The sequence below is a fragment of the Calidris pugnax genome, unplaced genomic scaffold (assembly GCF_001431845.1).
Source record: "Calidris pugnax isolate Ruff unplaced genomic scaffold, ASM143184v1 scaffold285, whole genome shotgun sequence".
Taxonomy (NCBI): domain Eukaryota; kingdom Metazoa; phylum Chordata; class Aves; order Charadriiformes; family Scolopacidae; genus Calidris; species Calidris pugnax.
The window spans coordinates 418,750-429,976 of NW_015091000.1; the positions used below are offsets into that span (position 1 = coordinate 418,750).

Consider the following 11,227-nt stretch of genomic DNA (forward strand, 5'->3'; position numbering starts at 1 on the left):
GAGGCGGGGGGGGCGTGTCGTGGGAGGGCGGAGACGACACCCTGGGGTGGGCGTGGGGGGGGCTCTGTCGTGGGAGATGGGCTCTGTGGGACCCCAAGGCTGGGGGGTGCTGGGGACGTGGCACGGAGCAGGGGTCCGGGCTGGGAAGGTGACAGCTCGCCTCCCTGCCCCCTCCCCGGGTTGTGGAGCTGTGGACCTGGCTGTGGAGCGGGGCCCAGGGCAGCCCCTGGGGCTGGGGGGGACAGGGGGGGGATGTCCCTCACCCTTCTGCCCCTGGTGCCGTCCCGCAGCCCTGCCCCAGGCCCTGCCCCGATCCTGCTCGTCAGGAAGGGTCGGAGCACGTATCGGGGAGGAGAAGGGATTTAATCCAGCCCGGGCTGTGAAAAGCCTGGGGCTCGAGCACCAGCCCTAAACAGCAGCCCCTTCTCTGACATGGCTGGTTTAGCAAATAGCTGCCTGCCGTGAAAAATAAAGATTTAAGATCCAGAAGGTGGTGTCTGCGTGGGGGCGTGCTGAGAAGAAGGGCCTTTCTTAGTGCCCAGTTCATTTTCTGGCTCCTGTTACACCTGGCTTTTGGAGTTTTCCTACCCTGGTGACACAGGGGAAATAACTCCAGCCTGTCTTTGGGGTCATTTATCCCAGTTAAACGGGGCCAGGGGGCTGAGTTTCTGGAGGGATGGTGCGATGCAGCGTTTGTGCTGCTTCATCCTGCGCTGCTGGTGGCAGGGAGTTCCCCTCGGAGCCTGTCGGTGCGGAACCAAAGCACCCGGCTTCCTTCTGACTCGGCAGCAGAGAGTCAAGCTTTTTGGCTTGCAGGGTGGTGGTGCTTTTGACTCAGCACTGGGAACCCAGCAGCTCCATTTCTCCTGCAGTGGGAGCACGATAAATAGATGGGAGGGACTGTCCCCCGCTGAGGACCTGGGGCGGAGTGAGCAGAGTTCCTCCTGGGTGAGCTGGGAGATAATTAGATCTGCTCTGCCCAGCATCACAAAATAGTATGAGGAAATGAGAAAAGGGGGGTTTTCCTTTTTTCCTGGTGTGGGCTCCAGCTGTTCCTGCTTCCTGGGGGGGGGGACGGTGAACCCCGGATCCTGTCCAAGGAGCTGAAAGTCTTTTTCTTTTCCACAGAGCACCTTGAGTGATGCCCAAGAAGTTCCAAGGTGAAAATACCAAGTCGGCTGCTGCCCGGGCGAGGAAAGCTGAGGCAAAGGCAGCAGCCGATGCCAAGCGGCAGCAGGAGCTGGAAGATGCCTACTGGAAGGATGAAGACAAACACGTGATGAGGAAGGAGCAGAGGAAGGTGAATGACGAGTCAGGGAGAAGGGTGTCTTCTCGCTAGTGCTTTGCTGAGCCCCTGAGGTCCAGGCTCGCTCAGAAAGGGCCACTTCCCCCTCCTCTGTCCCCCAGCAGTAGCTGTCACCCCACACGTTCGTTTTGGGCAGAAAAGCTGAGATTTAGTGGCTTCTCTGGGAGCTAAAAGTAGCCGAGTGTGGGAGTAAGTGTAAGCTTTGATGTGTAATTCAGAAATCTGGTGGAGCTGAGAGCTGGCTTCCCGAGGGAGGCAGTAGAAGCTTTATTGTTGGAATCATTTAAAATTGAATTAAGTAAAAGATCAGGAACTCTGCTGCGGGGCTTGATTTTTGACAAGCAGTTCGTTAGGGTTTTTTTTTTCTTTTTTTTTTAAATTTCTTAACTTTTCTTTGATTTTTATTTTTTTATAGAAGGAAAAAGAAATCTGTGGGGTTAAGGGTTACTTTTTAATAGAAGGAAAAAGAAATCTGTGGGGTTAAGGGTTACAAAGTTGGGGTTTGTTTTTTTTTCCCTCCCTGGCTTGGTGTGCCATTTCAGGACATGTTTCTCTGGAAGGATTCTCTTTGGTTTGCTTTTATCAGCGTTGGCCTCTGCGTTGAATAAACAGAGCACTTTAATGCTCATTTCTGGGTGATTTGGTTTTTGGCGTTGTCCTGCCTCAGCGTTAGACAAATCTACCTTCTGGTTTTTGTGGATTTTTCTAGAAACTGTTAGTGAGAACTTTGGTCCTTCTTCTGAAATGGTTTTCCTTGCCCCTGTGCTGACCAGACGGGGCTCCTGTTGGGGATGTAAATGGGATTTGTGGGGTGACTGGGATTGTGCTGCTCGGTGCATGGGGCCCTTGCTGAGGGTTGTGTGTCAGTGCTGGGGTATGTGGGCAGGGAGCCAGCGTGTCCCCGTGACCTCCAGCTCTGCCTTGCTGCGTCCATCTGCGTGAGCTCACCCCTAAGATGTGTCCTGACGTTTGGAATTTGGAGTCCTGGGAGCTGTTCCCCCCCCTCCACCCCCACAATCCTGTAATGCTGCTTAATTACTTCCTGGAACAAGGACTTATTATTGCTCTACTTAAGATTTTTTGTCAGCAGTGACCTGTTTGACTGGGCTTCCAAAACGCAGGCGAGGGGAGTCTGGACTGGGGAGCCGTGTCGTGAGCTGGAATTGCCAACTGGGAAACTGGGCCTCAAACTGGGGTTTAGAGAAACTGGTGAGGTCGTTTCCACACAGCACCTCTCCCTGCAGCAGCGCAGGTCGGAATTTCACCCGAATCTTGTGTTTTACTGCATTTCCTTCCCACGAAAACCCCCTGGGGACCTTGCAGCAGCAGAATTCTCCGCTCAGGTGGGGGCTGTCCTGCCAGGAAGGCTCCCAGTTTAACTGCACGGGAGCTTTTCTGCAGCAGGAGCTGCCACAACCCAAGCAAAGGCCGGGCCTTTGTGATGAGGAGCAAATGGCCAACAGGCTCCCGAGTGGGTTGTGGGGCAAAATAAATCAGTGAAACCCTTCCTCATCTGCTCCTCCGGTGCCATCAGGCTGGAATATCCCCACGGAGAGGGGAAGAAGCTGCCTGTGCCCCATGGCATCCCGGTGGGGAAGGGACGTGTGACTCAGATTGTGAATGATTTTTCCATCTTCATCCTAGAGAGGACAGGAACGGTTCCCAGGAGTCAGGCTTCCCTGGAGAAGAAGCTGTTGGGCGGGTGGGGCTGGCGTGGAAATAACACTGCTGGGTGGCCATGGCCATATAGAGTCATAGAGTTGGAACAAGGACTTATTATTGCTCTACTTAAGATTTTTGCCAGCAGTGACCTGTTTGACTGGGCTTCCAAAACGCAGGCGAGGGGAGTCTGGACTGGGGAGCCGTGTCGTGAGCTGGAATTGCCAACTGGGAAACTGGGGTCCATCCCAGAGCCTCAAACTGGGGTTTAGAGAAACCAGTGAGGTTGTTTCCACTCGGCACCTCTCCCTGCAGCAGCGCAGGTCTGAATTTCACCTGAATCCTATGTTTTACTGCATTTCCTTCCACGAAAACCCCCTGGGGACCTTGCAGCAGCAGAATTCTCCGCTCAGGTGGGGGCTGTCCTGCCAGGAAGGCTCCCAGTTTAACTGCACGGGAGCTTTTCTGCAGCAGGAGCTGCCACAACTGAGGCGAAGGCTGGGCCTTTGTGATGGGGAGCAAATGGCCAACAGGCTCCCGAGTGGGTTGTGGGGCAAAATAAATCAGTGAAACCCTTCCTCATCTGCTCCTCCGGTGCCATCAGGCTGGAATATCCCCACGGAGAAGGGAAGAAGCTGCCTGTGCCCCATGGCATCCCGGTGGGGAAGGGACGTGTGACTCAGATTGTGAATGATTTTTCCATCTTCATCCTAGAGAGGACAGGAACGGTTCCCAGGAGTCAGGCTTCCCTGGAGAAGAAGCTGTTGGGCGGGTGGGGCTGGCGTGGAAATAACACTGCTGGGTGGCCATGGCCATATAGAGTCATAGAGTCATAGAATTGCCCAGGCCGGAAGGGACCTCCAAAGGCCATCTAGTCCGACCCCCCCGCAGTCAGCAGGGACACCCCCAACTAGACCAGGTTGCCCAGGGCCCCATCGAGCCTCACCTTGAATATCTCCAGGGATGGGGCCTGAGGGACTGGTGTTGCTCTCAGCTGCAGCATGAGGAGGAGGAGGAGGGGATGTGTGGAGGATGTGGAGGAGGATGCTCTCAGCACCTCACACCCAGCGCTCAGCAGCTCCTCCAGCCCTTCCCCAGCTCTCCTGGCGATGGCAGTAACACATTTAACTGCAGCCGTGCAACACCTCTCCATTCCTGCACCTTTGGTGTTGGCAGCACCATCGTGCCGAGGTCTCCCCCATGGCTTTGCTTGGTGGGAAGGGTGAAGGGCAGTAACACATTGAACGGCAGCCGTGCAACACCTCTCCATTCCTGCACCTCCAGCTGGTAGGGATGGCCAAAAACCTTTGGGATGTGCTGAGATTTAACCCCCCACTCCCCTTTTAATCCCTTTTTCTCCCCCGTAGGTGACCACTGGAGCCTCGGGGAGATAAGTTGCCCTGTTGCAGGGTTTGGTGGCCCTGCCTGGCGCTCTGGTGGCCTCGGTGACGAGGCAGTGATGCTCATTGAGCTTCGTGTCGGGAAGCTTTGTGTTCAAAATGCCACGTCTGCTGTCGTGAGAGTCACTGTCACCAGATGATTGGGCTGTGGTTTGCTTTTGGGGTTTCTTTAAATGCCTCTCCCCCCCACTCCTGCCTCTCTGAGAGCAGCCGTCCTCTGCTAACAGAGGATGACACTCGTTTGGTGGCTCTGCGATGCGTAAAGGAACATCTGAGCTCATGTCACCAGCCTGCCATGTGTGCATTCCTCCTCTGGCACTTCAGTCGCAGCCTGTTCCCTTCCCTGGAGAGCTCTGCCTGCAAAGCCCAAAACCTCCATCCTTCTTGCTGGAAAGACTCAGGGTTTTTACCGCGGTGACTGGTTTTTTTTTTCTTTGAACATTGGGGGGTGGTTTTGTCTGGTTTGTCCCTTCCCACTCTTCCTGTGCAAAGTCAGAGTGTGGCTCAGGGCGCCACGCTCCTCGCCGGCCTGATCAGAGCGTGGTTTTTCCCTCCCTGCAATTAGCTAAATTGTCTCTGGTAGTGGAGCAGCCACGGATGTCTGTGTGTCCTGGGCAGGCTTGGAAGGGTGACAAACCATTCAATCAGCTGGAGCTTTACGGGAAGAAAGAGACCCAGGGCAGAGCTCTGGGAGCTGGAGTCAGACTTTCTTCTCTCTGGTGTCTTTGGGTTTTGCCTCTTTGTGTGTGCCCTCATCAGGAAAATCTGGTGCTGGAGCTGAGGTGTCCGCTTGGTAGGATGCAGCCAAATTTCCAGTCTCCTTCTCCAACTCCCAGCAGGGAGGACAAGCCCTTCTCCCCTCTCAGGCTGTATTTTGCCAGGTTTCTCTTTGCTGAGTGCCCATATTGCCAGGAAAGCAGCTCCTCCTCGGCCAGTGGTGGCTCAAAGCCCCTCAATCCCCTTCTCTCTGCCCAGCCTGGTGGTGGCAATGCCATCACGCCGAGGTCTCTCCCATGGCTTTGCTTGGTGGGAAGGGTGAAGGGAGAGTGTGAGGGTGATACAGGAGCGAGGAGACACTTTGTCCTTGTGTACAAAGGGTCTGGGGAGAAATCCCAGCTGAACGCAGGGCAAGTACTTGTTTTAGGAGAGCTGAGGTAGAGCGTGAGGGAGCGGTGACTCTTTTGGTGTGAGTTTGATGCTTTTCTCCTTCCCCTCGGTTCCGTACCGGTGGGTCCCAGCCAGGGTGGCATCGCAGGTGGGCGGGCGGTGACTTTTTCTCTCCTCTGATTCAGAGCAGAATCAAAGATGATTCAAGGATTGGAGCATCTCCCTTATGAGGAGAGACTGAGAGAGCTGGGACTCTTTAGTCTGGAGAAGAGAAGGCTGAGGGGAGACCTTATCAACGCCTACAAGTATCTCAAGGGAGGGTTGAAGGAGGAGGGAGCCAGACTCTTTGCAGTGGTTCCCACCGAGAGGACGAGGGGCAACGGGCACAAGTTGGAACAGAAGAGGTTCCACTCAAATATGAGGAGAAACTTCTTCACGGTGAGGGTGACGGAACCCTGGAACAGGCTGCCCAGGGAGGTTGTGGAGTCCCCTTCTTTAGCTCTGGGCAATCCTGCTTCAGCAGGGGAGTTGGACTAGATGATCTCTATGGTCCCTTCCAGCTCTAAAAATTCAGTGAAATACTCAGCTCTCGTTGGGATAAAATGCAAGACGGGTCAAATGACTGTTCTTCCCTCTTGGGAGGAGGTCTGCGGGGTACCAGGTACGGAGCACTGAAACCTGATGGCTTGAATGAGCAGTGCAGGGGACAGAGATGGCATGGGGGGACACCTGATGACACCAGGCTGGGGTTTGGACCCCAGAACCATCTTCCTCAGGCTCTGGTGTCCCTTGGATGCTGGCTTTGAAGTCCTGTGGGTGGTGGAAGGGGCGTGTTTGATCCCCTTTCAGAGCTCTGGTGGTACCTCAGAGAGCACTTGGATGTACTCCGGGTCAGTTATCCCCACTCGCCTTCTGACTGCATCATTTTTTGCATCATTTTGCCTTTTTTTGCAGTGTCAGGAGCAACCTGCTCCTGCCTTCCTCGGGGCCTCACGCTTCCATTGACCTGCTGGCTCTCAAAGCCTTGTGTGTGGGACCTCATTCTCCTCCTCCCTCGCAGGTGGGAAGCTCTTCTGAAAGCTAATGAGTTGTTCCTTGCTCGGGCACTTCTCTGCCAGGCTGGAAAAATGGCCTTTTAACACGCAAATCCTTGGGGAACTGAAGTGTCCAGCTGGAGAAATGTCCCCCCCCTGCTCCTCCCGGTGCCCTGCAGAGCTCAGCCACGTTGAGGGAGGAAAAACCCATTAATTTCCTTTCCAGTTTTCTAACAGCTTTGCGGTACGTTTCACTTGGACAAATCCAAATCTCTTTCATCGGGACGTTTAAGCTGATTCAGAAAGGATTAGTTTGGTTTGGCCCAACCTCAGAAAAGTCTTCAAAAATAACAACTTCGGGGCCCCTCGGGGATCAGGGAGGAGGAGGAGGAGGCTCAGAGCTGCTGCTTCCCAGCAGCACGAAAGGTGGGGAGCAGGACCTGGACCTGACAGGGAAACCTGAGCGTGTAGATTTGGCAGATCTTGTGACAAATTAGTGACGGTGCCAGCTTATTTACTCTGCCACAAATAGAAACTCAATTGGAAATGCCAGAGAGCAGGGAGCAGCTCTTGGGGGGGAGCAGTAACTGGAGGTCCCCCTGCAGCTCCCAGGGTGGGTGGAAGGCTCTGTTTCCCCTTCATCGAGTGGATGTATCTTCTTCGTAGAGTGTTTTTTTTTTTGAAAGGAGCTATCAGCAGAAGAGCATTATCCTTAAATTTCTGCCCTGTCACACGTGCTGCCATCCCGGCCGGGCGATGCCAGACCAGCTGCTGAGCTGGCTGCCCTGTGGGACAGTCCCCTTTCTGTCACAAGCTGGGGGGTAGAAGATAATCTTCTCCAACTATAAATAACGTTTCTGTTCTGAAATGTCTTGCTCCCTTTCCTTAGGTCATTAGAACTTGCCTGTCCACTCCTTATCTGTCTCCTGAATTATTCAAGCCCCAGCCCTGCCTGCTCCTGGTGCCAGCACCTTCTCCTCGTTACCTTCAGTCACCCCCGAGCTCTGGAGCTGGGAGGAGAAACTGGGGGGCAGTGGTTTCTTTGCACTAACCCTGGTTCTAGGCACAGAATCACAAAAAGGGACCTTCTAGAGATCTTCTAGTCCAACTCTCCTGCTAAAGCAGGGTTGTCCAGAGCACTCAGGATGGCATCCAGCCAGGTCTTGAAGACCTCCAGAGAAGGAGCTAATTAAATGGCTTGGTTTCCCTGGCTGCTGGACCTTCTGTGGCCCTCCTTCTGTTTTGCTGCATTAATCTCTTCTGTTTTGGGGTTTTTCCCTGTGTTCTTCCTCAAAACTGCCTGATGCTCAAGCAAGAGGCTGGTGACCAAACTGGAAATCCCACCTGCAGCTGGGTGAGGGTGGGCAAAGCCCGGTGGCTGCTCGTGCTCAGCCGTATCCCTGTGTATAGATATTTTAAGGGGGAAAGACAGTCCTTCCCCCTCCTCTCGTGACAACCTTCCTGGTCCAGGAGCAGCCAAAATCCCTTCTCATCTGGGGAGACAGAGTAGATTTGTTTACTCAACCTTTACTAGAATCTGGGGAGACCGAGTAGATTTGTTTACTCAACCTTTACTAGAAGAGGGAGAGGCCTGACAGGAAAGCAGCAGGCAGGGAAAGCCGATGTCTTAAATAAATGAGTTTGCACTTTGCAATCATGCACGGTCCAGTTGCTGGGGCATTGTGTCTCAAGGCACCGCCACGACGCGCTTAATGACCAAGAATTTGAAGGCTGTAATAAAGGCTCCATCCCTCTAATGGCTTTTTTTTTCCCCCCATCCTTGGCCCCAGCTGCTTTCCGTGGAGGTAGGAGAGGCTTTTCCTTCCTTTCTCATCCCTTCCCAGCCGGGTTGAAAGGCCTGGTCCTTGCTCCTCTCGACCGAAACTGCAGCAGCCCCGGGGCATGTTTTGATTTCTGCGTTTGTGGGCTTTGATTCCGTGTTTTGATGGGTTTTTCTTTAAACTCTTGAGCTGTAGAGCGACTTAGAGGTGGTTTTTTGGGGTTTTTTTTGTTCAGTAGAGTCTCAAACCTGAGCCTCGCCGAACTGAGCCCTACCCCAGTGTGTGTAACTCTGCTCCTGCTCCTCCAACGCCGCAGCAGAGGGTGGGTTGTGTTGCTGCCGGGGTGGTTTCACTGTTCCTTTTCCGTTCCAGCTCCATCAGCTCCTTGTGCCATCCCTGTGAATAATGGATGAGGGCTGTAATTAAGTGTCTGTGGAAGTAACCTACATCTGAAACGCTCTGCAGCGTGTGATGCTGCCCCAGAGAGATGCTGGCTTGTTTCTTTCTCTTTTGTGCCAGACTTTATGGGCTTTGGGAGAGGAGGGGAAAAAAAAACCAACCCACAAACCTTGAAGCCAAAGAGCTGAAAGCCCCCAGGGACTCGTTGCACCGTCTTGTCACCCTCTTCCCTGGGCCTTGGAGGGCAAAGTGGCTCTTAAAGTCCTCGAGAAGCACTTTGATGTGAAGCAAGAGCTGTGTTGCTTGTTGGATTCGGTCTGGCCGCCCTCCCAGGCTCTTGGGGAGAGCGTGAGCCAGGCCCCAGGACGGGGATTGGGCTCCTCTCGAACAACCGCTGAACTTTCCACCTCCGGCCACTTATTCAAATTGAAGTGGAAAACTTAATCTGATTGTCAGCGGTTCCTGGCGACGTTCCTTCTCCACAGCAGGGTTGTGTTTCGCCGTATTGACGTCCCGTGGTGGCAGACGGGGCAGGGACGGGGGGAATTATGTGAAATTCAGTGAAATTATTATTCCGAAGGGACAGGACTGAAGGTCGGGGGGGGACCTGCCGACGTCCCTTCCCATCAGGTGAGGTGGGTGCTGCCTTGGCTGCAGAAATGAGGTGCCTGTTGCTGCTCAAGCGGGGTTCCCTGCTCCTCTAAGGGGTAGTTTGATCCCTCTGCGTCGGAGGGTGGTGGAAGGTGTAAGGGTGGAGGTGACCTGGGTCCTTTCTCCCTTCCAGGAGGAGAGGGAGAAGCGGCGGCTGGAGCAGCTGGAGCGCAAGAAGGAGCTGCAGCGCCTGCTGGAGGAGGAAGACTCCAAACTGAAAGGGAAGTCACCCAAACAGGTCACTCCGGGCAAAGTCACCAGGGCCCAGATTGAGGAGACGATCAGAAAAGACCAGCAGCAGAAGGAGAACGCGGACACAGGTTTGGTGGGACCATAGAAAAGAACTGGGAACCATGGAGGGAGTGGGAAGGGAGGGGGCTGTTCTTTCTTCACGTACATTTGCTGAAGGACAAGGTGTTGGGAAGGCAGGAGCTGCCAGAAGCTGTTCTGTGCTGTGTCTGAAACACAAATTGAGGGGGGAAGAAACCTTCTCTCACCCTGAGGTGGAGAAACAGAGCTGCAGAGCAGACACTCTTGTCTCCCAGCACTGAGCTTTCTCAGCGCTGTCTTCAGAGGGCTTTGGATTCAGAGCATGGTTTGGGTGGGAAGGGACCTTAAAGCCCACCCAGTCCCACCCCTGCCCTGGGCAGAGACATCTCCCACCAGAGCTGGTTGCTCCAAGCCCCCTCCAATCTGGCCTTGAATCCCTCCAGGGATGGGGCACCACAGCTGAAGAAAACTTGAAAACAACTTTAGGGAAGTCCCTGCTTCTTCTGAGGGTTCTACACGGGCTGGATTTGATGTTAACGGTTGTCCCTTTTCCCCGTCCCCTCCTTGTGCAGTGGAGAAGGAGAAGACTCACTTGGAGGTTCCTTTGGAGGAGAACCTCAACAGGAGGGTGCTGGAGGAAGGGTCGGTGGAGGCCAGGACGATCGAAGATGCCATCGCTGTCCTCAGGTACGTGGCCGGATCATAGCGATGTTCTCCTTTGAAGGTGTTGCTTTCCTCATGAGAAGTTCTTGTGGGCCCTCCCTCCCCAAGAATGGGCTGATTTTTATGCTTTCACTGTGACTTTCTGTCTCAGCAGCGAGACCAGGACCTGTCCCCTGCCCCGTTGTTGGGTGGAGGGGGGTTGAAACGGGCAGGGGGGGCATCACGGGGTTTTTCTGCTTCATCTCCTGGGTTATCCTGCTGGTGCTAAGAGAGGGGGAGAGCAGGGCCTGGAGGGAGGTGTCTCTGCTCCCTGTGTCCTTCTGGAAGAACAACAGGCACCAGTAGAGGTTGGGGGTGGACCTGCTGGAAAGCAGCTCTGAGGAGAAGGATCTGGGGGTCCTGGTGGAGAGTAAGTTATCCCTGAGCCAGTATTGGGCCTTGGTGGCCAAGAGGCCAATGGGATCCTGGGCTGCGTAGGGCAGAGTGTGGCCAGGAGGTGGAGGGAGGTCATTCTCCCCCTCTGCTCTGCACTGGGGAGGCCACAACTGGAATCCTGTGTCCAGTTCTGGGCTCCCCAGTTCAAGAGGGACAGGGAACTGCTGGAGAGAGTCCAGCGTAGGGCAACAGAGATGATGGAGGGATTGGAGCATCTCCCTGATGAGGAAAGGCTGAGAGAGCTGGGGCTCTTGAGCCTGGAGAAGAGAAGGCTGAGGGGAGACCTTATGGATCCTTCCAAGGATCTAAAGGGTGGGTTGAAGGAGGATGGAGCTGGACTCTTTCCAGTGGTTCCCAGTGACAGGACGAGGGACAATGGGCACAAGCTGGAACGGGGGAAGTTCCACTCAAATCTGAGGGAAAACTTCTTTGGGATGAGGGTGACACTGGCAGAGGCTGCCCAGGGAGGGTGTGGAGTCCCCTTCTCTGGAGATCTTCAAGCCCCACCTGGATGCTCCTGAG

General features: G+C 54.5%; 1 protein-coding gene across 1 annotated transcript in view; it reads left to right on the top strand.

Moving 5' to 3' along the window:
• Positions 1-1,102: 1,102 nt before the first annotated feature.
• Positions 1,103-11,227, top strand: part of CCDC124 (coiled-coil domain containing 124) — an 11,201-nt gene continuing 1,076 nt past the window's right edge. Inside the window, exons 1-3 of the mRNA XM_014955537.1 lie at positions 1,103-1,300; positions 9,471-9,657; positions 10,180-10,294. Coding sequence (XP_014811023.1) covers positions 1,142-1,300; positions 9,471-9,657; positions 10,180-10,294 — 461 coding nt within the window. The 5' untranslated portion in view covers positions 1,103-1,141. The remainder of the gene's footprint in view (positions 1,301-9,470; positions 9,658-10,179; positions 10,295-11,227) is intronic.